General features: G+C 40.1%; 2 protein-coding genes across 4 annotated transcripts in view; one reads left to right on the top strand and one right to left on the bottom strand.

Moving 5' to 3' along the window:
- Positions 1 to 375: 375 nt before the first annotated feature.
- LOC126100138 (hsp70-binding protein 1) overlaps positions 376 to 26,594 on the bottom strand; it is a 47,378-nt gene continuing 21,159 nt past the window's right edge. The window contains exons 5-7 of one of the 3 annotated variants that reach the window (XM_049910679.1): positions 25,507 to 25,715; positions 6,065 to 6,260; positions 376 to 2,542 (exon numbers count right to left, since the gene is read on the bottom strand). In XM_049910679.1, coding sequence (XP_049766636.1) covers positions 6,228 to 6,260; positions 25,507 to 25,715 — 242 coding nt within the window. In that variant the 3' untranslated portion in view covers positions 376 to 2,542; positions 6,065 to 6,227. The remainder of the gene's footprint in view (positions 2,543 to 6,064; positions 6,261 to 25,506; positions 25,716 to 26,594) is intronic. The other 2 variants (XM_049910678.1, XM_049910677.1) reach the window with 2 other exon arrangements.
- LOC126100136 (transcription initiation factor IIA subunit 1-like) overlaps positions 23,180 to 26,594 on the top strand; it is a 43,200-nt gene continuing 39,785 nt past the window's right edge. Inside the window, exon 1 of the mRNA XM_049910675.1 lies at positions 23,180 to 23,199. The gene's annotated coding sequence lies outside the window, so the exon portion shown is untranslated. The remainder of the gene's footprint in view (positions 23,200 to 26,594) is intronic.

Below are 26,594 nucleotides of genomic sequence, written 5' to 3'. Positions count from 1 at the left end.
AATAAAAATGTGGCAATGAATTTCCAGGTCACATGTAAAAAGAACTTTGCCCTCCTATGCACCACATTCTGGTATCATGCACGCTGGGAGATATGACTACCAGCCATAGAGAATTCCTTTACATTTCATTTTCTTAGTGTAAAGGTATTTTGGGCTGTTCTAAATCTGTTTACATTTTGGAAGCAAAGCTCCATGTTACAAAAGTACTCAGAACCCCTGTTTTAACAAATGTCTATAACAAATGTCTATAACAAATGTCTATAATGAAATTGGCTGGTTCTCTTTGTAGAAGTGAGAATTTCATGTGCAAAAAAATACTGTAGGTTTGTTTTTTTATGATATTCTAATAAACATTTCAATTTTTCAACACAGTGGTACAAAAATTTATTTTGATGTTCAATTCATATACAACTGTTTTAAGTCCATAGTGTCTCATCTATTACATGAACCGAAAGTATAAATTGGCTTTATTTCAGTAACAAAAACAACACTTGAAGTCCTAAGCACAATGAACTTTGTGGATGAAATTAATGCATGTACACAGGGTTATTCATAAGTATCTTCAGGATTTCAGAAGGTGACTGTGCGAACAGCTACACGACATACAGAAAATATCCACACATCAGTGGATAGAACACCTCTCCTAGTTTTTAACTCATCTTACAGGTGATCATTATGGGCAGTGAATAACAGTCTGGGAGGAGAGCATATATATGTAATTCATTGCTGGGACTGCCCAGGAAGGGCTATAGCAATAGCCAGCTTTGGAAATCAGTTCATTGGGTTGCCTATTGGCATGAATGAACTAATTTGATGCAATGATACAGAGTGGATGATTTGTCTACCATGTGCTGACATCTTTACCCCACAGCGATGTGCTCTGCAACTACACCACAGAGCATGTCACGTATCAAAATTTGGAGAGGTTCTCCATTCACTGACGTGTCCTCTTTTCTGCCACATAAAAATAATTAAGAATGTTTTAAGAACTAGTTGAAGAAAAATTTGAAACATTGTATGAGAGAATATTTCAATGTATCATCAATGCACACATTCAAAGCAAGTTTAAGTGTGTCTTTAGTTTGATGATCTTATATGTAATAATGATAATTTTAATAATAATTAGTTAAATTATTGTTGTAGAACAGCTAGCATATTTGTATGTAACTTTACAATAAAGTTTCATTGAACTCTGTAGATACACTGCTATTTGCCCATTTATTGGACTGCAGTCATTTCTAGAGTTTTCGCTAGTTCCAGTCTTTAATCTCCTGTCAGTTTAACAAATAACTTTTACGTGTTCTCTGGTGCTGCAGAATTCCTTATTATTTATGTTTGGTTTTCATTGATAATTATGCAGGATGCTGGTATCCTGACTTTAAAAGGTGTGAAGTGATCGATTTAAGAAATTTGTAACTAGATTTTTGCTTCTCTAGTTTATTTTCCTGATCAACCCATTTCTTCCATATGTATTGCTATGCTTTCTGCTCATTACTTAATTTTTATGCTACTAATGGGTTATATATAACATGACTTTATTAATGAAAAATAAATTTAGGAAGATAAAACATGAATGACCTGTACTCTGCAGAGGGAGAGGTGATAGTTGTATAACAGTTGTCATTTGTGTACATGCCACATAATTTTGTTGTTGTGATCTGTTAAAGCACTTTTTTTCCTTTCTTTTGCTAATACCAGCAATATAAGGAAAAGCTAGATTGCTACTCACCATAAAGATGACACGCTGAGTTGCAGACAGGCACAACGGAAACACACTTACACATTAGCTTATAGAAACTAGCTGTGAATTGCAGTAGTAAAGTTGTTTTCTACACAATTAGTCAAATTGTTTTTCTGCTAAGCAGCTCTAGCGTCTACTGTACACTAAGATGAAAGTAAGTGGCCACTGGAAGCTAAGTATTGGATTTTGTCAGCACTTGTGTTTCTGGTACTAACTCATCTACAGTGATATTTCTCACGTGAGAGAGGAGTTTGATGGTCTGATCCCATGTTACATGGTTAAGGACATGATTATTATTCTATATTATTTGCTCACTATGGTATTGATGGCTTTGATTAATGAAATAATTAATGTTCTTGGCCTTGGTGTTTTTTGAAGGTTGGTAGAAAACAAAAACATTTAGCCTACATCTCACCTGAAAAAATAAAGGTATCAGTGCGGATAGTGCAGTATAAAGGGAAATAAATTACAAGAAACATAGTATGCAATAAAATCCTTATGTGAATTAGTACAAAAAGCACTATTTTTAATTTAATCTATGAAATAGTTTTTAAATATAATTCACATTTTAAATTAAATACTGCATTATAATAACAATGATAAAATCTAATGACACAACTTTCATTTGCTGAAACTGAGTATTGCAGTAGTTTTGCCTGCAGACTCTACACATTTTTGTGGCCTTCCCTCATGAGTGTGGTTCTCAAACGGTGAAATTATAAGTAGTAAGCTTCACTAACGTTCTTCTTCATCACCACTAAAGACAATCCTCAACAAGTACTGGGCATACTCACGTATTTCCTAAATAGGAAGAAAAATAACTGTGGTTAGTGATCTGTACTAAACACTATTTTCTAAACAGTAGGAAAACATCTCTCTGAAATAAAGGTAATAAATAATGTCAGCTATTAAACACAAAATAACAGATGTATTATCCATACATATTATTTATGTACTTACTGAATATTTTGGGAGCTGGTGGTTCAATTGATATTTGTTGCAGTCACTGAGCAGAGGTTTCACTCTTTCAAGACTCAAAAGGTAAATGGGGACAGAGAATAGAGGGAAGAATATTTTAGAGACAGTAACATGCAGTTTTCAAAATCTGCTGCACAAAGGGGTAGTTGCCTCAAAACAATTAGAAAAGACCAACTACAGAAAATGAAATGAGGTGAGAGTAACACACAAATAATGAAGCCACGGAGAAGAAATAATCATGGTCAGTTGAGACAGTGAGATATAGGACTTGGTCAAATATATAAGAACATTTTGTAATGGAAGAAACATATATACAGATCATAAGCATAATGCAGCTAATTTTTTTTTCACTTAGAGAGTTGGACAGTTGATGGTAGGAGTGTGTGGCACGCCCCATGCAAAAATCGGCCAAGTGGGAGCTTCAACCACTGCTTCATGATTCATACGAGACACTTATAATGATAATCTATGATTGATTCTATAAACATTAAGTATTCCTTGTTGGATCAAGTTTAGCAGATAAATCACTGGTCCATATGATTATTCCTTTGGTCAGCAGTCTGTTGGGCGCATGCATTATTCTAATTTGCCAAAAGGTTTGGCAGTTTCAACCGTTATCCATTAATTTCTGTAAACTGTAAGTGTATATGTTAACCTCGAAGACGGTGCAAAAGTATTTGAAAATGCAGTCTAGGGACCACGCTCCCTTTCCTGCCAAATAATATAAGAGAATGGATGCCTTATAAACACAGGTACGATGATAGATGTTCTACACTTTTTAATACACATTTCTCTATCAAGTGACATCAAGGAAGCCTATTCATACACTTTGTTCTCATGTTCAAAGTAATACCCCAAAGCAATGAATTATGTAGCATATTTTTGAAGCCTTTTTCTGTGTTTTAAAGACAACTTTAAGAAACATTTATAGGGAGTGGTTGTAATAAAACAATATCAACATCAACACAATATGGAGTAACGCTACTTTCAGCATTCAGGGCAGCCTGAATCATCCTAGTTATCAATGCATATAAATCTTGAATAGCAGTCAATGGTATTTCAGACTGTCACAAAGAAACTGTTCACATTTCTTGAGATGTTGGAATGAGGTAATACAGGGTTATTACAAATGATTGAAGCAATGTCACAGCTCTACAATAACTTTATTATTTGAGATATTTTCATAATGCTTTGCACACACACACAAAAACTCAAAACGTTTTTTTAGGCATTCACAAATGTTCGATATGTGCCCCTTTAGTGATTCGGCAGACATCAAGCCGATAATCAAGTTCCTCCCACACTAGGCGCAGCATGTCCCCATCAATGAGTTCGAAAGCATCATTGATGCGAGCTCGCAGTTCTGGCACGTTTCTTGGTAGAGGAGGTTTAAACACTGAATCTTTCACATAACCCCACAGAAAGAAATCACATGGGGTTAAGTAGGGAGAGCGTGGAGGCCATGACATGTATTACTGATCATGATCTCCACCACGACCGATCCATCGGTTTTCCAATCTCCTGTTTAAGAAATGTCGAACATCATGATGGAAGTGCGGTGGAGCACCATCCTGTTGAAAGATGAAGTCGGCGCTGTTGGTCTCCAGTTGTGGCATAAGCCAATTTTCCAGCATGTCCAGATACATGTGTCCTGTAACGTTTTTTTCGCAGAAGAAAAAGGGGCTGTAAACTTTAAACCGTGAGATTGCACAAAACACGTTAATTTTTGGTGAATTGCAAATTTGCTGCACGAATGCGTGAGGATTCTCTACCGCCCAGATTCGCACACTGTGTCTGTTCACTTCACCATTAAGAAAAAATGTTGCTTCATCACTGAGAACAAGTTTTGCACTGAACGCATCCTCTTCCATGAGCTGTTGCAACCGCGCTGAAAATTCCAAGCGTTTGACTTGGTCATCGGGTGTCAGGGCTTGTAGCAATTGTAAACGGTACGGCTTCTGCTTTAGCCTTTTCCGTAAGATTTTCCAAACCGTCGGCTGTGGTACGTTTAGCTCCCTGCTTGCTTGTTTCGTCAAATTCCGCGGGCTACGCGTGAAACTTGCCTGCACGCATTCAACCGTTTCTTCGCTCACTGCAGGTCGACCCATTGATTTCCCCTTACAGAGGCATCCAGAAGCTTTAAACTGCGCATACCATCGCCGAATGGAGTTAGCAGTTGGTGGATCTTTGTTGAACTTCGTCCTGAAGTGTCGTTGCACTGTTATGACTGACTGATGTGAGTGCATTTCAAGCACGACATACGCTTTCTCGGCTCCTGTCGCCATTTTGTCTCACTGCGCTCTCGAGCACTCTGGCGGCAGAAACCTGAAATGCGGCTTCAGCCGAACAAAACTTTATGAGTTTTTCTACGTATCTGTAGTGTGTCGTGACCATATGTCAATGAATAGAGCTACAGTGAATTTATGAAATGGCTTCAATCATTTGTAATAGCCCTGTATATAGCAAACAGCACCCCCCAATAATAATCAAACTTCATAATAATGGACGGCAGAAAAGGCATCTTATTTCATACAGTCTTGCACATGTACTGCTGTTTAATTGATGACATTATCACACTGCATAAACTCTCTTCTTGGAACAATTCCCGTCCCAGTAAATGGATATAAAAACCTAAAATTGTTTCATATACATTGCCCTTTCTTGGTGTGAAAATGATAATGACTGCTCAAACTATTAAAAGCCCGAACACGTAAATCACTCAGAACCACTCTCATTATGTTCTTCACCTGTCGACAATGGATTGTTGTCACAACTGTCTGATTCAGCAGTAAAATTAATCATTTTGTCTATTGTGAGTACCACGAGACTGATGCACATGTAGTAATCTTCTTCCAGTTGTTGGATCTTCCTGCAATATCCTTCCCAGTCACCAGCAGTTACTCACAGAATGGATTCAATTGCAGTTTGCATGAGACTGTCGTTCGACATGGCCCCTGAAATGCTGTGCTCCCTAAACAGTTGTTTTACTTTTGCCCATGCCTGTCGTTCTGCACTCAAATTACAATTATTAGGTGGCAAGCAGACAAACATGTGGCCTTTATCATTTGCCATTTTGTTGATCATATACATATTTTTAGCAGGTCTATGTTCTTGAATTAAAGCGAACAGAGCCTGCTTCCTCATATTCTCATTACCACCAACATGCCTCTTTTGCAACAATTCTAATATCTTCACTTTGGTATCATACTGTGTGGGTGTTTTGTCCACCACAATGACTGACTCTGGTGGAAGATTCAGGAGAACCATATTTACAAACCACCTTACAAAGTTAACATAAATAATAATGTATTCACACTCTAGCAGTAAAGACCTCTTATTACGCACATTTCCGCTTCATCCCATGGACGACTAAATATTCTACAGAGATTTAATACCCAAAATCCAAGTCCAGCCAAACTTTTTCTTGAGTATTGGTCAAAGTTTTGCGGCAGTCTTCTGCACCAAGCTGAAGTCTTCAATTGTTTTCCTCAAGACACCCCTGTTGAAGTTATCCAACTGGATTTTCCCAGTAGATCTTGGCCTAAGGGAAAGAGAATTAAAAGAAAAAGTCAAAAAGTACAATTCCATTTTATGCAGAGTGTGTGACTACAAATAACACAGAGAGGTCTCCAGTGAAAAGATTGGCTTTTTGAAACTACTTATACAGTAGTATAGGCTATGATCCCAAGTATCTCAGGATGGAGTCACAATTGACTGAATAAAAACATAGCCATTTCTATCGTGATGTAAAAAAAGACTGACACATGACAGGACTCATGCCCACTACTTCCAGCACACCAGCCAAGTATCTTAATCATTACTTTACATGGGGGTTTCTGAATAACTGACTTTGTTATTGAATCTGGATGACAAGAAATTCTTTTACACATGCAAACAAAGTGCCCACTTTAACACTACCAATACCAAGGCATTTTCCACAATCTGCATTAACAGTGAGGGGCTGGTGTTCATGTCCACAAAAAAATTACTTAACTGCTCTTGAATTATATTAACAACATACTTTTTACTGATTTGTAAGTAGGCTTCAGAAGCTGAAAATACCTTTCAGCACAAACTTACAAGTAACCCCTTGAGTCTGAAGTTATAAAAGGCCAATTATGTTTACAACATTTGATGCTCCATGTATTGTCTACAAGCAATCACAATATTGGCTGCTAATGGCAACTGGGGCAGAACTGGTGGTATCCAATGGTAAGCATAGCCTGAGGCTACAGAGCATAGTTGAACTGCTTAGTCAACAAGTAACTCACAGCAGTGCTACAGTGCTAGTGTTCTTGGTACAAAGCACAGCAATGGCAATGATAAAGAAAGCCAAACACTGTATTATATCTATGACAACAGTTGCCATAACTGACATTTCATCAGAAATCCCAAGGAATTTCGCGACTTGAAATGGAAGTGGCAAATGAAATATTTATGTTTCTGCAAGATGAGTCAGTGGAATGGGTGGTGTCATGTACGCTCAACCGTAGGAACAATGTACGTAAGGAATAAAATGATGACGATACATGCTTGACAACTGAAGGTGATATTAAAACAGATGTCAAGCCGTGTTCTTAATCATCCTTGTCAGACGGGGAGCCACAAATCCTGTCTCCATTGAAACATAGTAAAGGACAATTGTTGTACAAGAAGTGGGTACTAAACATAATTAGGTACATGGAAGATCATCTGCAGCATAGAAGGAAAAATGAAAAAAAAGAAGATTATGACAATATTTTGAACAATTCTGCAAGCAACATGACAATGTAGTGCATAAGAAAAACTATGGATATTCAAGGGAGGACAAGGCTTTGATACAAAAGCTGGTGTTTGTGTGTTTCAAGGTTGCACAATACAATTTACAGGATGTGCATAATAGTGACCTCCTACATTATGCACATCAAACTGCGCATGACATAGATTACAGTGATTTCAAGGGAAGCAGTGGATAGTTGCATAACTTCAAACAGCGCTACAGAAATGGAAAATGTAAGACAGCGAAATTACAAACAAAGCATCAACTTGACAAAGCACAACAAAATGTGGAATCAGCCTGAAAATTTGTAGATGAGATAAACAAACTTACTCCTTCATTCAGTAGGGAATTTGTTTTCAATCCCAACCAATTGGGATTTGAAGAGGAAATGCATATGATAAAACAAAATTAGAGGTACCAAGAGAGTTTTATCAAGATCAACTAAAATCAATGCCGTAACGCATTGGTATACAAGTATTATGACTGTGAATCTGGATGGTATATTGGCTGGAAAGTTATTTATTGTGCTGCAAGAGGTCAGAGGTGTTCTACTCCTACGCTTCTTTCTCATGTGCATGATCTTGTAAGGGCAGTAGGGAATATTTATGTCACAGCAAGTGAGAGTGGGAAAATGGGTGTAAGAGAATTACAACTATGGTAAGAGCACTGCTTTTGGCCAGTAGCTGGTCATAATAGCTTGCTTTCACTTGATTCCTGGTCTGTGTATTAATGTCCTGCACTCTTTGTAACACTTAAGGAGTTCGCCTTCGATCTTGATGGTGAGAACCTTTGTGAACACTGGGCACATCATTTTTCATTTGGTGTTCATGGTGCAAATTAATGGTTTGTTTTGAACATATCTTGAATGTTGACAATGTTCATTTTCCAACATGAATATCCCATAGAAGGCTGCATCTCACGGATGCTTGTTCTCTGTTGCCCTCCTGATGCACTTGTTGCATCATTAGCAGATAATATTTTTCCTGTCATACTTGTTAACACAACCCTTTCAAATGAACACAACCCTTTCAAATGAGCCTTAACAAAGACTGGAATTGTGATCTTACACTCGAGTGGTTCCTTATTAGCAATATCAATGCACTTTCTGTATTGTGTACTACTGACTTCATGACCACCACAAAACATTTAAAAAATGCAAATTTAGTTCATTGTTGTTGACTTTTACTCTCAACAAAATTTTTAAAGAGATGCTGATGTGGAAGTAAGGCCCTGAACCTGGAAATATTGAATAAAACATTAACTGGGGAAAGTGGGATCTGCTGCGGGGACTTTTTTTGGGTTTAGTTTAACTGAAAAGATTAAAACTTGTGGAGTCTGGTAGAAGAACTATTACAAAATAAATATTTTTTTCAAAATTTTAAAGTATAAAGTAACCGACTCGAATATAATATTGTCAAGAGGTAGACACAGAGTACATGCTCCTTAGTATTGTGAAAAAAACTTTGTGTTCTGCCTTATGGCAGATCTTGTCACGGGGGAAGCCTTGTCAGAGAGGTCCACTGCATGAGTGTCCAGGAAAGTGATTCCAGTGGTGGTTTCCGATTGCCTTCCACTGATGATGATGAAATGATAATGAGGACAACACAACACCCAGTCCCTGAGCAGGGAAAATCTCCAACCCAGCCGGGAATCAAACCCAGGCCCCTTGGTGTGACAGATTGCCACGCTGACCGCTCAGCTATCGGGGTGGAGTATTGTGAGGGTTAAAGTAATTTAGGCAAAGGAGGAGGCAGCTTCAAAGCATTGTAGAATAGAAAATTTTGAACTGAAATTTACCTCTTTTTTCCCCGAGAGATTCTGGTGATTTTCCAGGGTTATCTTTACAAAATTTGTGAATTCCTTTCGTGATTTACTGCCCCTTGCCCTCCTCCAAGGAATGGACGGAGTATCTCGTGTTGCCCGTGATGGGCCAGGAATCACTTCGTTGCTCATCGAGAGATGTATTACTTTACTATGGAACACAACGCACCACAACAATCACTTCACAATACCTACATACATAAGTTTCTGTATTAGAATGGTGAGGTTGGGACGTAGGCAGGGGCCGGATGCATAATGTGAGCGCACCGAAGTTGACTGACTTGTGCTAATTCTGGACTAGGGAGCTCTAGCTCTTCTCACTATGAGCAAACCATAGATATCCGTAATTGATCTGAGCCTGTTGACATTGACATGACCAAGTTGATACTGACAGCTAGACTATTCCTCCATTCCCCCCCCCCCCTCCTTTCCGCTAGTTTGTTGGTGATGGATAAAATTACCAAAGGAGAAATAATTACTTTTTTCCATGTGATGAGCAGCTTCTTGATCCTTGCATGAACAGAGAAGCACTTGTACAGCCAATTATACTTGTACTCCTCAACCAAAGCAAAACTGGTGCATTTTTATTAACCTACCACCACCTTCTGAAGCCTAAACATGCTGTAGTCATATATGGGAAAATATCAAGAATTTATGTATTTTTAAGAAGTGTCCATCCAGTATATTTCATAGATTTTATAGCTGATTAAGGCTAGTGTGTATAGAAGCATAATATTTCCTGAAATAAACAACCTTCACCTCAACCATGAGCTGTGCCGAGGTGGATACACCAGTTCCCATCAGATCACCATTGGGTGTAGCCAGTATTTGGCTGGATGACTGCCCAGGTTCACCATTTGCTGTTGACAGTTTTCCCTTCACCTTTACAGTCCCTTCACAGCAGAGGGGAGAGGAGGAGGGGTGGTGGCATAAAGTATCTGATCACCTGTTTTTGTGCAAATGTCCTGGATTAAATTCCAAACCTTGTGAAGTGAAGATATGTGATACTGTTGGTTGGTGTCTCTCTCTCACACATGCGTGCGCACGCGCACCCCCCCCCCCCCCCCCCACACACACACCATTACAGTGATCTACACTTAACAGGTACACTTCCACACAAAGTACTCATATTTTGCGAAGCAATGAAGCAAAGATGCCTTTCCAATTGGATGGCTGAAATTGCCCTTTGGGATTTATCAGCCATTCATGTTGTACAATTTCACTTACCAAGAGCAGGTAATAATATGCTGCATTCAGCTGCATTCATTGTGCATCCGTTGTGAAGAGAAACAAAACTACTGAATCACAGAAGAATGTTGCTAGAAAATTTCCTCTCAAAGGGAGATTTCAGGATTGAACCCCTCTCCCTCCTCTTTTCTATATCTGTTCTCTTGTGTTCACTGATGGATCCATATCTTATCACAGATTACAGCCATCGTAAAAACTTTTCTGCATCTTCCGCAACAAATCAAATCAAAAACCGCGAACAGCTATTCACCCGAACAGTTCTCTATCTGAATGAGATGATATGGTACCTACTTCACAAAATGCAGTTGTGCTTTCTGAGAATGGTGTGAACACTAGCAACATTTAAACCTGCCTCTAATGAGATTTCTGTGGTAGTTAAATATGGTTTATATTTCATAAGTCTGCAAGCAGCAATATTTTCATTTGCGACATTCGACCCCAATGCTTATGACCTCTATTTTTAGCTACATCATGACCAATGAGCAATTCTTTAATTTGTAAACTGTGTACTGAATCTAATGAAAATTTCATAAGTTCCATCACCTTCTTTCAAGACAAAACAAAAAATGTGTGGACAACAGAGTAATGCATATCTTACTTATTGTTACAAATAATGAGGGAAAAGGTGTTGTGGGATGATGCAAGAATATAGATAGATCTTTTATATGTCCCTAACTAACTACCCGGAAATTGTAATTGAAGTGCAGTTTCACATGGAGGTTGAATGTGAGCTGCAATTACCATATGGCAGTGAAACTTTATAGATATGCTAATGTGTTAATGCAGAACTGATTTATGCTGGAACGAAATTAGTTCCAATTTTGGCCACATCCCGGTGAAAATCTGGCAGTATACAGCATTTTATCAATGTCTCCGGTGCTCATATTGAATCACTTATGAAAGCAGCAGTTAATAATAAAATGAACATTATGCCATTCTCATTTGTTTGTCCTTTTCTGCTTGTGCGCCATTCCCAAACCATTGCATATGGAAACATTTCTGTACAATTTTCTTCCATTCACTGCGCCAATTTGCATTTGGTGGCCAAAACTGGAATAATTTTTTTCCAGTGTAAATCAATTCCACATTAAAGCATTAGAGTACCTACCAAGTTCTGCTGTCATATGATAATTACAGTCCACACTGGACCTCTGTGAGCAGATGCTTTTTAATTACAACCATCTCATACGTCTAGTGCCTTAATCAAAAACTGACTCCTCTCTTATCCAAAGTGCAAAAATCCCATTTACATTTTAATGGCTCTCCTATGTTAGGTATGGGTCCCACTCACTAGTGAGATCCATCCTATATCATTGTTCAAGTTTTTTATAAGCACTCTCCTTTGTAGACTGACTCAATTTCTCAATATTCTACCATCAATTCAAAATCTACCACCTGCTTCACTTACAACTGAACCGATTTGATCACTTCATTTTGTATTGCCACAAAATTCTGTGTGTGCAATATTTTCTCTAAAACAAGTAGAAAGATAAATATATCTTCAATAAACTAGGGGAAAAAAAAGACCAGTAAAGTCATATCTCAATGAGGAACTTGGAACTACCAGCACATGACAGGAGCATGTAGAGGAACTACAGTTCAAGTTTAAAAGAATAGTCAACTGTGCAATGACTTTATGTGTACTCAGTACAACAGTTCATAATGGGAAGGACCCTCCATTTTATACAGTCACTGGAAAGAAACTTCATTGAGGGTAGCGAAGCAAAAGCAGAAATGTTTAACTTTGTTATCGAAAGCTCCTTTACAAAGAAAAGCCTAGGAGAACTGATCCAATTTCATTTTCATACCTCTTTGTGAAATAGATACCAGCGCCAGTGGCATTGAGAAACAGCTGAAATGATTGAGACTGATCAAAGCTCCAGGGCCCGATGCAATCCCTGTCGGATTCTATTTGCAGCTGAGTTAGCTCCTCTTGTAACTATAATCTATTGTATCGAACAATGGAAACTCCTGGTAGGAATAAGACAGATTGGTACTTACCAAAAAGAAGATATGTCAAGTTGCAGGCAGGCAAAATTGAAAAATACACTTACATATTGCTTTCGGCCACGGCCTTAGTCAGCAACACACACACACACACACACACACACACACACACACACACACACAAAAAGTAAGCACACATGATTGCCAACTCCAGCATCTCAGGCTGGAATGCAACATCAAGTGAGATGCAAGTAGCAATCTGGAGGGAGTGGGGGAGGGCAAGGGATAGTAGTGTACAGGTGGGAAGAGAAATGAACACTGTCTGGTGGAGTGTGCAGGGACTAGACTGCCAACAGGTGCAGTGTCTGGAGATTGTGGGGAAAGAAGGAACATGAAGGAGAGGAGTGGGGAAAGACGGGCAGATGTGTTGGCAGAGGGCTGCAAGTAAACTGGATGGGAGATGAGAATGGAGAGGAGACGACAGGACAGAGTGTGTGGAAAATGTTGGATGGAGGGCATGGGGACAGTATCTTAGCATAGGTTGAGGCTGGGATAATTACAGGAACAGACAATGTGTTGTAAGGATAACTCACATCTTTGCAGTTCAGAGAAGCTGGTGGTGGAGGGAAGGTTCCAAATCAAATGTGTTATGTTCGGCTGCATGTTGTGCCACAGGATGGTCTACTTGGCTCTTGGTCACATACTGACAGTGGCCATTCATCCTGGTGGACAGTTGGTTGGTAGTCATACCAATATACAAAGCTGTGCAGTGATTGCGGCAGAGCTGGTAAATGACATGGCTGCTTTCACAGGTGGCCCAATCCCTGATGGGGTAGAATAAACCTGCGACACTACTGGAATAGAAAGTGCTGGGTGGGTGGATTGGGCATGTTTTGCACCTGGGTCTTCCACAAGGATATGATTGTTGTGGCAAGGAATTGGGATTGTGAGTGGCATAGGGATGGACTAGGATGTTGTGGAGGTTGGGTGGACAACAGACTACCACTTGAGGAGGCGTGGGAAGTATCTCAAGTAGAATGTCCCTCATTTCTGGGCATGATGATAGGTAATCAAAGTACTGGCTAAGAATGTGGTTCAGTTGTTTCAGTCAGAGGTGATACTGGGTGATGAAGGGGCTGGTTCTTGGGGTTGGTGGGAGGATTGGGGGTGTGAGGGGAAATGGCATGGGAGATCTGTTTGCAAACTAGATCTGGGAGATAGTGTCTATCTGCGAAGGCCTTGGTTAGACTCTCAGCATACTGAGCAAGCGAGTTTTTGTCACTGGAGATATGCTGTCCATGGGTAGCCAGGCTATATGGGATGTACTTCTTGGTGTGAAAGGGATGACAACTGTCAGAATGCAGGTAATGTTGGTGGTTAGTGGGTTTAATCTGGACAGAGGTGTGGATGGAGCCATGAGAGAGGTGGTCACCATCTCGCTGGGTTGAGGAGGACCACGTGAAGCGGGTGGGAGAGGTGTTGAGATTGTGGAGGAACAAATATAGGGTTCCTTAGCCCTGAGTCCACTTCATGAAGATACTGTCAATGAAGCAGAACCAGAACCAGGCAAGGGGTTTGGTGTTTTGGAAGGCTAGGAAGGCCTCCTCTAGATGACCCATAAAAAGGTTGGCATAAGAGGGTGCCATGCAGATGCCCATGGCTGTGCCGCAGATTTTTTTATTCTTCCCTTAAAATGAGCAGCAGTTGTGGATTAGGATAAAGTTACTAAGATGTATGGGGTAGTGGGTTTGGAGTCTGAAAGATCTTGGGAAAGGTAGTGTTCAATAGTGGTAAGACCATGGGCCTGAGAGATATTTGTGTATATGGAGGTGGCATCAACACTGATGAATAGGGATCCAGGAGGTAAACGGATGGGGATGGTGAAGAGTCGGTGAAGGAATTGGTTGGAGGTGTTGGCCAACGAGGACCAAAATTTTTCAGTGGGGGCACAATAACCAGCCACAATGGAACATCCAGGATTCTTGGGTTTGTGGAGCATGTGGAAGGTGGGTGTGCGACGTGTCATAGGGGTCAGGAGGGAAATGGATTCAGGAGAGATGTTCTGGGAAGGGCCTAAGGCTTTAAGCAGGGATTGGAGTATGTGATGGACTTCTGGGATGGGATCACTTTGGCAGAGTTTATAGGTGGAGGAGTCAGATAATTGGCAGAGACCTTCTGTGATTCATAACAACAGTGGTGGAACTTTAGTCTGCAGATAGGATGATTATGTCAGGATTTTTTTTTCAAGGTTGTGTATGGCTGTTCTTTCTTCCGCTGAATCGTTGATGTTCTGAGGAAGGGACCTGGGGAATATCCCATGACAGTATCAGTGAGTCATAATGGAAATCAATCAAGTCATACATCTACATCCATACTCTGCAAACCACTGTAAAACATATGCCAGATGGTACATCACACTATGGTTTCTTCACATTCCATTCATGTACGGAATGTGGGAAGAATGATTGTTTAAATTTGGAAACTCTGTAAGTAGGCTTTCTCAGGAATGTACACTTACATCTTCAGAAGTCCACCACATCAATTTCTTCAACTTTTCTGTGACACACTGTCACTGGGCAAACAAACCTGTGACCATCTGTGCTGCCCTTCTCTGCATAAGTCCAATATCCCCTGTTAGCCCTATACAGTACTGGTCCCACACGCTTGAGCAGTATTCTAGATTTGGTTGCACAAGTGATTTGTAAACAATATCCTTTGTAGGCCTATTTTACCAACAAACTGAAATGTACCACGACCTTACTCGTGGATGTCATCATTCCATTTCATTTCTCTTCAAAGTGTTACACGGAGGTACCTGTATGAGTTGGCTGATTCCAAATGTGATTCACTGATATTGTAGTCATAGGACGCTGCATTTTATCATTTTGTGAAGTGCACAATTTTACATTTCTAAACATTTACAGCAAGTTGCCAATCTTTGTACCATGTTGAAATCTTATCAAGATATTACTGAATATTTAGGCAGCCACTTTCACACTATACTTTATTATAGATACTGCATCATCTGCAAAAGTCTGAGGATACTATTAATAGTGTACACAAGGACATTAATATGCAATACAAACAGCGAGGGTCTCAACACACTTTCCGGGGCACACTCAAAGTTACTTCAACATCTGACGATGACTCTCCAAGATAACATGCTGCATCCTCCCTACCAAAAAATCCTCAGTCCAGTCACAAATTTTGCTTGATACCCCATATGTTCAAACTTTTGATGTGGTACTGAGTCAAATGCTTTTCAGTAATCATGAAATACTGAATCTACCTGACAGCCTTAATCCAAAGCTTTCAGTATGTCGTGTGAGAAAAGTGAGGGTCGGGTTTTGCATGATCTATCTGTTCAGAATTCGTACAGGTTGGCATGGAGTAGTTCATTTTGTTCAAGCTCAGGATATGTTCAAATATTCTACAACAAATCAGTGTCAAGGATACTGGGAAATAGTTCTGTCGAATCACTTCTACTACCATTCTTGTAAACAGGTGTGACCTGTGCTTTTTTCCAACTACTCAGCACAGTTCTTTTGTTTGAGGTATCTACAGTTGATTATAACTTACTTACAAAAAAGAAGACATGTCAAGTTATAGACAGGCACAGTTAAAAGACACTCATATATAGCTTTCAGTCACAGCCTTCATTAGTACAAAAACACACACACACACACACACACACACACACACACACACACACACACACACGACTGCTAACTCCAGCATCTCAGACCAGAATGAACATCACATGGGATGGAAGCAGCAATCTGGTGGGGGAGGGGGAGGAATGTTGCCTATGGTCAGCTGAGTGTGATACACAGAAAAATGAAAGGAGTTTACAAATGTATAGGCAGGTACATCTAGTGTATGGGTGCCACAAGATATCCAAAGTAATATCCCTGCAGTGATGGCTGTTGTTCACTGTTGCAATGACTGCTGCTCTGACACCACTGACATCTCGAGCTGCAATGGAAACTAAATATAGATAATTACATATTCAACGGGAGTGGATCTTATCTTTCCAAGATAAATCATCAAGCATAATGATCACAAATATTTTTCACACAGTTTTAGTAGTAAAAAAAAAGACATGTCATTGAATTCTAACCAATATCTACTGCGGTAATATCGAGTCTCATGTTGTTTGTGTTGTACAGGGGGTTTCTGTATGCAGCCAACACAATTCCTTTCTCATCATCCATGTTCACTCGAAATGCCACCAACTGACTCAGCTAGTTTGCCTGCATTGCTTCCCTGTGCTTGTTTCAAATATGGCTCATAAAACAGTGATGGACTGGCATTGAATGAGTCTGGCAATCCTTGCCTCAGCAAGATTTTCAGAACTCAGGCGGAAACCAGTGGAACATGAAAGGCCTTATGAACCATTAAATTAGTGTTTAGTGCTGTTATAGTTTGGTTCCTTCAATGGTTCTTTGTACCCTACTCAGTACAATACTTGAATTTGGTGTAATAGCTGCTGCAAAAAGGTAGGAATTAAGGAGAAGGGACCTGGGTAAACTGAAAGAACCACATGTTGTAGAGAGTTTCAGAGGGAGCACTAGGGAGTGACTGACAGGAACAGGGGAAGGGAATACAGTAGAAGAAGAATGGATAGCTCTCAGAGATGAAATATTGAAGGCAGCAGTGGATCAAGGAGGTAAAAAAATGAAGGCTAGTAGAAATCCTTGGGTAACACAAGAGATATTGAATTTAATTGATGAAAGTAGAAAATATAAAAATGCAGTAAATGAAGCAGACAAAAGGGAATACAAACATCGAAAGAATGAGATTGACAGGAAATGCAAAATGACTAAGCAGGAATGGCTAGCTGACAAATGTAAGGATGTATGGGGTGTTCAAAAAGTCTCTCTGCAGTGCCATATGATTGTTAGCCACACGTGCCATATGATTGTTCGCCTGTCTGGGTTACTTCCCTTCAAGTGGATTCTCCCAACATTCCACTGTTTTGTTTAGATCTCAGCCATCATCAGTATTATCATCGGTGTGTGTCTTTACGTGTTGACATGAACGTTTAAGTTTAGTTCCTTTGTTCATTTGTTTCGTTTTTGTTACTGTTAAAATGCTAACCATTGAAGAGTGCATGTTTTTGGTCGATCAAATGTTCAAAGCTGGGGGTAAATACACAGTCTCAGTTTGTCAAACATTTAATTTGGTTTTCCCAGAGACAACACTTCCAAATCGCAAAACTGTGCGAGATTTGACTAACAAATTTCGAAGTACTGGTTCAGTGACAGATGCACTGAGAAATGGTCATTGTAGCATTTTGTCTGAGGCTATACTCGATATTTCCGATAAAATGTCCACGAGTCCAAACAAGTCAGTAAGAAAACTCGCCCAGGAAATCGATGTTAGTGTCGGAACAGCCTACACAGTTGTCAGGAAAAAATTAGAACTTTTTTCATACAAAGTGACAGTCATGCAAGAACTGAAAAATACTGATCATGGCAAGACTGCGTTATTGTCAATTGTTCAAAAATTTTGTTCAGCAAAACGGAAGCGATATTCTTAATGAAACGTTTTCCAGTGATGAGGCATCGTTTTATTTATCCGGGTTCATGAAATTGCAAAATTCTCATATGTGGAGTACTGCAAATCTATTTTGTATTAACAAGAAACCACTTCATTCTGTGAAAATAGGAGTTCGGATTGCAATTTCTAGACGTCGGATTATGGGTCCCATATTTTTCAATGAAACAATAAACACACGATATGCAGTGATATTTTGTACCCATTCATAGGAGAACTTGTGTTTAGTGAAATACTGTCTGGTTATTTTCAACAAGATGGTGCAACCACGCATACAGCTCGCGTTTCAATGTCACTGCTTGCTGATGCTTTTGGTGATCGCATAATTTCCTAGTGATTTTGGCCTCCACGATTGCCTGACTTAACACCACCTGCCTTTTTCTTCTGGGATGCAGTGAAAGCAATTGTCTATAAAAACGATCCAAAATCTACCAATGAATTGAAAACTGCAATATCCACTTTCACTGCTTCTGTTACAGAAGAATTGTTACAGCTTGTGTTTGGAAACATGACTAGACGAATTGAATTGTGTATTCAACAACAGGGGGGACACTTTTAACATTTAATGTGAAAATTTGTAAGTACAAATGAATATTCAATAAATTAATAACTTGTATTGCACTGAGTTTCATTTCGGTATATTCACTTACTGTGTCATACGGCATGCGCGGCTAACAAACATATGGCACTGCGGAGAGACTTTTTGAACACCCTGTAGAAACATACATTACTAGGGGTCAGACAGATGCCACCTACAGGGAAATTAAGGAGACCTTTGGAGAAAAGAGAACCACCTGTATAAATATCAAAAGCTCAGATGGAAAACCAGTCCTAAGGAAAGAAGGGAAAGCAGAAAGGTGGAAGGAGTATATAGAGGGTCTAGGGAAGGGAGATTTACTTGGGGGCAATATTATGGAAATGGAAGAGAATGTATATGAAGATGAGATGCGAGAGATAATACTGCATGAAGAATTTGACACAGCACTGAAAGACCTATGTTGAAACAAGGCCCTGGCAGTGGACAATATTCCGTTAGAACTACTGATACCTTTGGGATAGTCAGCCATGACGAAACTCTTCCATCTGGTGAGCAAGAGTTATGAGACAGGCGAAATAACCTCAGATTTCATGAAGAATATAATAATTCCAATTCCAAAGAAAGCAGGTGCTGACAGTTGTGGAACTTACCAAACTATCAAAATTTAATAAGTCACGGTTGCAAAATATTAACATGAATTATTTACAGAAGAATGGGAAAACTGGTAGAAGTCAACATCAGGGAAGATCAGTTAGGATTCCAGAGAAATGTAGGAACACGTGAGGCAATACTGACCCTACGACTTCTCATAGAAAATAGGTTAAGGAAAGGTAAACCTACGACAATAGTATTTGCAGACTTACAGAAAGCCTTTGACAAAGTTGACTGGAATACTCTCTTTGAAATTCTACAGGTGGCAGGGGTAAAATACAGGTAACGAAAGGCTATTTACAATTTTTACAGAAACCAGATGGCAGTTATAAGAGTCGAAGGGCATGAAGGGGAAGCAGTGGTTGAGAAGGGAGTGAGACAGGGTTGTAGCCTATTGCCGATATTATTTGATCTGTATATTGAGCAAGTAGTAAAGGAAACAAAAGAAAAATTTAGAGTAGGAATTAAAATTCATGGCGAAGAAATAAAATCTTTGAGGTTTGCTGATGACATCGTAATTCTGTCAGAAACGGCAAAGGACTTGGAAGAGCAGTTGATTGGAATGGAGAATGTCTCAAAAGGAAGATTTAAGATAACCATCAACAAAAGTAAAATGAGGATAATGGAATTTTGTCTAATTAAATCAGGTGATGCTGAGGGAACTAGATGAGGAAATGAGACACTTAAAGTAGTTGATGAGTTTTGCTATTTGGGAAGTAGAATAACTAGTGATGGTTGAAGTAGAAAGGTTATAGAATGCAGACTGGTAATGGTAAGGAAAGCATTTCTGAAGAAGAGAAATTTGTTAACATCCAGTATAGATTTAAATGTCGTGACGATTTTCTTCCGAAAGTATTTGTAGGGAGTGTAGCCGTGTACGGAAGTCTAAACATTTTAGACAAAAAGAGAATAGACGCTTTTGAAATGTGGTGCTGCAGAAGAATGCTGAAGATTAGATGGGTAGATCACATAACTAATGAGGTACTGAATAGAATGGGGGAGAAGAGAAATTTGTGGCACAACCTGACTAGAAGGGATCAGTTGGTAGGACACATTATGACGCGTCAAGGGATCACCAATTTAGTACTGGAGGGAAGCATGGGGGGTAATGCAGTAAGCAGATTCAGAAGACTGTAGGTTGCATTAGTTACTTAGAGATGAAGATACTTTGCACAGGATAGAGTAACATGGAGAGCTGCATCAAATCAGTCTTTGAACTGAAGACCACCACCCACAATAACAACAACAACATAACAACAGCTACTACTACTACTTTTACTACTAACAACACTATTCACAGTCAACCAGTAGCCCCACCCGCTGTGGAAGTGCCAGGAATAAGTTATCAGATTAATAGTGAATGCCTGAATGGTATGCGAACCCTGATACCTTTTTAAGTACATTGCTGGTTGTGGTATCTGAGCAGACCTTATGGATGGACTCAACACCGCAGATTGTTATGCAATGAGTACCACTGAAAGAAAGGCTACATCTGGGAGCTTTAGCTTACCAATAGCTTCACAGTTGTTACTGAGAAAGATAGTTTTTATCTCTTACTATGATTACGTGCTGCACTGAATGTATGTAACAAGTTAAACCTGTGAACCCCAACATCTGAAAAGTATTTCTCATTAGTAACATATGACCTTGAGAGCTTGGATAAGCCGAAACTCCTTACTATGCAATTTCTATTGGAGATGCTAAACGTATAGCACTGTAGGAGAGCATTTGCTGAGTTTGGAAGTAAGTTTGAACTTTGAGCAACTCTGTCAAAATGTTTGGCGGTGCACGTAATTTGTCACATATATTCAACACGGAGTAAAAGATTTCTTTTTCAGAACTGGTAATGTTAACTACAGTATAAAGTTGTTTTTGTTCATGTGCAATGTACAAGAAATATTAGCAAATTAAGTGCAATACAAGAATATTGCAAGTTTCATAAAATAAGTTAGGAAGACAGTACACTAAATTAATTGTTGTTAAAATTTTATGCATCACATTAATTATTACTGGTGATGGTGTTAACAATAATCAAATAATTACGTAATTACAATATTAGAGAAGGAAAGTGGGTACTCACTGTATAGCAGAGATGCTGAGTCGTGATAGGCACAACAAAAAGATTCACAAAATTATAGCTTTCGGCCATTAATTTCTTTGTGAGCAATAGACACACATACGCACACACTCCGCAAATGCAACTCGCACACATGTCTGCATTCTCAGGCAACTGAAACCTGTCCCAAAACCTGTCCCATTCCTATCACCATCTACTCAAGTCTGGTCACTAACATCACCTATCCCATCAAAGTCAGGGCTACCTGTGAAACCAGTCATGTGATTTACAACAAGCTAACCACTGTGCCGCATTGTATGTAGGAATTACAACCAACAAGCTGTCTCTCTGCATGAATGGCCACCGACAAACTGTGGCCAAGAAATAAGTGGATCACCCTCTTGCTGAACATGCTGCCAAACACAATATCTCTCATTTCAATGACTGTTTCACAGCCTGTGCCACATGGATCCTTCCCATCAACACCAGCTTTTCCGAATTGCGCAGGTGGGAACTTTCCCTGCAATACATCCTGCGTTCCTATAACCGACCTGGCCTCAACCTTTGTTAAGTCACTGTCCTCACCGATCCAGCCCCCTCCCTGTTTCCATTCCAGCACTACACAGCTGTCATTTCACCGCCACACCCATTCTTTTAATTTCTTTTTATTTCTCTCCTTTCCACTACTCTCCCCCCTCCCCACCGTCTCTCCTGCCCTCCGTCTAAACTGCAGCACTTCACTGTCTGCCACCCCCACCATACTATCCATCCCCCTCGCTGCCCTAACCTCCTCCTTACCCCCACCCAGTTGCCACTCCCATCATGCACTGGAACTGTTGCTCGCAGAATGGTTTCAGTTGCCTAAAACTGCAGACGTGTGTGCAAGTTGCGCACGTGTGTGTGTGTGTGTGTGTGTGTGTGTGTGTGTGTGTGTGTGTGTGTGCGTGCGCGCGCTTGTGTGTGTCTATTATTGACAAAGGCCTTAATGGCCGAAAGCTATAATTGTGCGAATCTTTTTGTTGTGCCTATCGCGACTCAGCATGTCCGCTATATGGTGAGTAGCAAACTTTCCTTCCCTAATACTGTTACGTTCCATCCTGGATTTTCCATTGTTTAATTGTGTACTTACATATGTTCATATCCAGAATTGCAAACAAATTCTTCATTTCTATTGAACAAGTTTGTAATTAGTGATTTATCTTCATGGCAGTTTTAAGGAATTCTGAGAGTTACTTTTATTATATGGTCTGAAATATACTTGGAATTAAATACAATAATTTTGTGTAGTTTTGAGACTATTGTGTTTCTCGCACTTTATTTCAATGAAAACTATGGGGAAAATTGTATGAAATACAATTACATAACACAACTTCTGCCTGTCTCTTGTTCATACTAACAGAGCATTGTCAACTCTTCATTAAATGGCATCCTACACTTTTTATGCAAGTTTTTAGCATGGACACTTCACAAGCTCTGTTATCACACATTTGACATGCAGAAGAGTTATGTCTAAATGACGCATACGGTTTGCAGTATGCAGCACTGTACTGATAATATGAACTAATACACCATCAGTAATACTGAATATTAAACAATTACAGGACAAAATATTAGTCACCCATCTCCCTCTTACGAGAGCACACTGGTATCAAGTGATGATGTGACCAGTACGGACATAGGTCATGACAGTGAAGTGATGTGTGTGTACAGAACCAGCATGATAAGATGGGTAAAAATGGAGATTTATTAGAATGGCAGAAGGGAGCTATTGTATTTGAATGTGTCCAAGACCACATTGTGAATTAAGTCGTCAGATTTGGTGATGAATCAACGTGGGCTGTCCAACATGTCTGCAAGGAATGGAGTACCACTTGTAGCCATGAATGAGGGCACTTCAAAAAGTAAGTTACACATTATAACACTGCGTAACACTTCAAAGTGATTCAGGTACATGATGCTATCTTTCAATATAGTTACCAAGTTTCCAATAACTGTCAGAATGTTCTGTCAATTGTTCAATACCTCAACACTGGATATCTACTCCTTAAGTCATGGAACCATTTCTGAAGCAATGTGTGAATGATCTCATTGTTGGAAAATCTCCTTCCACTCAGACGCTATTTCAGCTTTCTGAAAATGGTGAAAATCATATGGTGCAAAATCTGTACTTCCTGATAAGCATCATCTATGACTGTGTGGCCTTGGCACCATTTCACTATGGCTGGACCTGACACAGCATTTGATCTGTATACTGCCAGAATTTCAAGGTGAACCTGTGTGCAATTTAGACTTTTGTCCACAAGAATTGTACTGTCCTGTGCACTTCTTTCCACGAACAATACGAGACTGGAATAGAAGGGAGAACCGATAGAGGTACTCAAGGTACCCTCCGCCACACACCGTCAGGTGGCTTGAGGAGTATGGATGTAGATGTAGATGTAGAGATACATTTCCAGTTACCACACCATTTCACATGCACACTGTAATGCACCTGTTATGTGTACTGCCTAAAACTGCCTGCACAAAATGCAGAACATGTATTCTCACCTGACAATGTGTTAGTGTGCAGTGGTCTTAGTGTGGGATCAGATGTACGAGTTACTTTCTGAAATCCCTATGTAACACAGCTTAAGAACAGCGATTGTAAAAAGATCCTACCTGCAAGAGATCTGGGACAAATGTCACACCTCGTCAGTGACAACTGGTTTCAGATCTGACAAGAATTGCAACTAGCAGTGAATGCAGGTCCATTTCAGCCAGCTTTCGAGCAAACAATGTGAAGGGAACTGCATTCAATGGATATTTGCAGACTGAAATCTCACAAAAGGCCATTGCTCACAGTGGGACATAAAACTGGAGTGGAAGCTTTTAGTATATCCAATGGGTCGGCATTTTGCCTCTTTTCAAGAGAGACAAGGCACTAAGTCACTTGATGGTCCAATAAAGTGTTTAGCTCACAGTGTGTAGAGGGTGTAGTTTACTCTGGAAGTAATTCTGTGTTATTTTGGGATTGTGTTTTTGTACCGTGACTTAACGTTAGCTAGGATGTTTTATTTCCACATTCTCAGTGACCAAGTGCTACTCTTTCCTATACATCTTCATGATGAGTAAACTGTGAACATTTCCATCTGCCAAAATCGTAACATCCATGTTCACATGGCTTCACGTATTCGCCATCGGGCACGCAACTGTACCTCAATTGGCCTGCTAAGTCGTCTGATCTTAACCCTGCAGTAAATTTTTGGGACTGTAGCACTCAACATCCTTGCAATTTGGTAGCTCTAAAGGATTATAATTATCAGTGAGTGGCTTCTTTGGGATATGCCACATTGGATGAAACTTGCAAATACTCTTCCTCCCAAAACTGAGGCCATTATGAAGGGAAGATGTGTTATGCTGTATTAGCATGATATCTCAAGGGAGTGACAACTTTTTTGGCAAGTGTGCTTATGAAAACAAATATTTTTGCAGTATATTGTTACTCATTTAATTACAATTCTAATTTAAGTCAGCTAGTCCATTCTGGGTCATATAACACCCTGAGAAAATCACAATATCTTCGGTTAAAAATCACGAGTAGTTGTAGAACGCTCTACATGATGAATGTCAATACCTGTATTTATGAATACCAATTAATCATGTATTTCTTCCTAGTAGCTTTGATATGCCTGAAATGGGTGACACCATTTTAACGGACTTCTGCTACTCAATTTGTGTGATTTGTCATCTAATGAGAGATATCATGAGATCATCACTCCCTTCACCCTTCCCCCCAAAACTCACACACTAAATGAGGTCCACTACTATGTTGCCAATGCAATGAGACACAAGTCATTCAGAGAAAGATGCAGAATGCAGCCAACAATGGTCTACTTAAGGTCCCATCCTATTATTTAAACTGTGATGATTTAGCGAAAAACTATGAGAAACCTAAATAAAGATAGACACATGATATTTGAGTCTCAGTCCTCCAGTGTCTTAATCATTATGCTAGCTTGCATAAAATGTATAAAAAAGGAGAGGAGAATATTTGAGGAGAGGAGCAATACTTGATCCCTTTTAAATAGTTTAAGTATAAAACTATATTTGATGACATTCCAAGAAGCAAAAATAATTTAAAAATATCTTCAAACACAGATTATGTAGGCTTGAATGATGTAAACTTGTTGGAACAGCTGTTTCAGGTTGTATTTCCCATTTTTACTTACTCTGAATTCCTCCTTGCCAGACACATTTTGCATAAGCTGGAACAGTTTATCGCGAAGGTGCAGTTCTGGCCTCCGACACTCTTGCTGAGATAATTCATGATCTGACACAAGTGCAACAACTGCTGATAGCAGATGTTCAACAGCTGGGCTGCCCTCTGGTCCAACCAGTCCTATGAGCTGTTCTATAAATCCCATCTTACAAAGCTCATCTGAGAACAGAGATTTGATAGATATTTTGCATTTGTTATATTTTGAACATAAATATAGCAATGACAGTCAAAAGTACACATTTGCGTACAAGAGAAAGAAAAGGGATAAACATGATTTATTACTGCTTATAATACACTCCTGGAAATGGAAAAAAGAACACATTGACACCGGTGTGTCAGACCCACCATACTTGCTCCGGACACTGCGAGAGGGCTGTACAAGCAATGATCACACACACGGCACAGCGGACACACCAGGAACCGCGGTGTTGGCCGTCGAATGGCGCTAGCTGCGCAGCATTTGTGCACCGCCGCCGTCAGTGTCAGCCAGTTTGCCGTGGCATACGGAGCTCCATCGCAGTCTTTAACACTGGTAGCATGCCGCGACAGCGTGGACGTGAACCGTATGTGCAGTTGACGGACTTTGAGCGAGGGCGTATAGTGGGCATGCGGGAGGCCGGGTGGACGTACCGCCGAATTGCTCAACACATGGGGCGTGAGGTCTCCACAGTACATCGATGTTGTCGCCAGTGGTCGGCGGAAGGTGCACGTGCCCGTCGACCTGGGACCGGACCGCAGCGACGCACGGATGCATGCCAAGACCGTAGGATCCTACGCAGTGCCGTAGGGGACCGCACCGCCACTTCCCAGCAAATTAGGGACACTGTTGCTCCTGGGGTATCGGCGAGGACCATTCGCAACCGTCTCCATGAAGCTGGGCTACGGTCCCGCACACCGTTAGGCCGTCTTCCGCTCACGCCCCAACATCGTGCAGCCCGCCTCCAGTGGTGTCGCGACAGGCGTGAATGGAGGGACGAATGAAGACGTGTCGTCTTCAGCGATGAGAGTCGCTTCTGCCTTGGTGCCAATGATGGTCGT

The sequence above is a fragment of the Schistocerca cancellata genome, chromosome 9, assembly GCF_023864275.1.
Source record: "Schistocerca cancellata isolate TAMUIC-IGC-003103 chromosome 9, iqSchCanc2.1, whole genome shotgun sequence".
Lineage (NCBI taxonomy): Eukaryota > Metazoa > Arthropoda > Insecta > Orthoptera > Acrididae > Schistocerca > Schistocerca cancellata.
The sequence above is the reverse complement of the archived record's forward strand: the minus strand, read 5'-3'. Positions and strand labels throughout refer to the sequence as shown.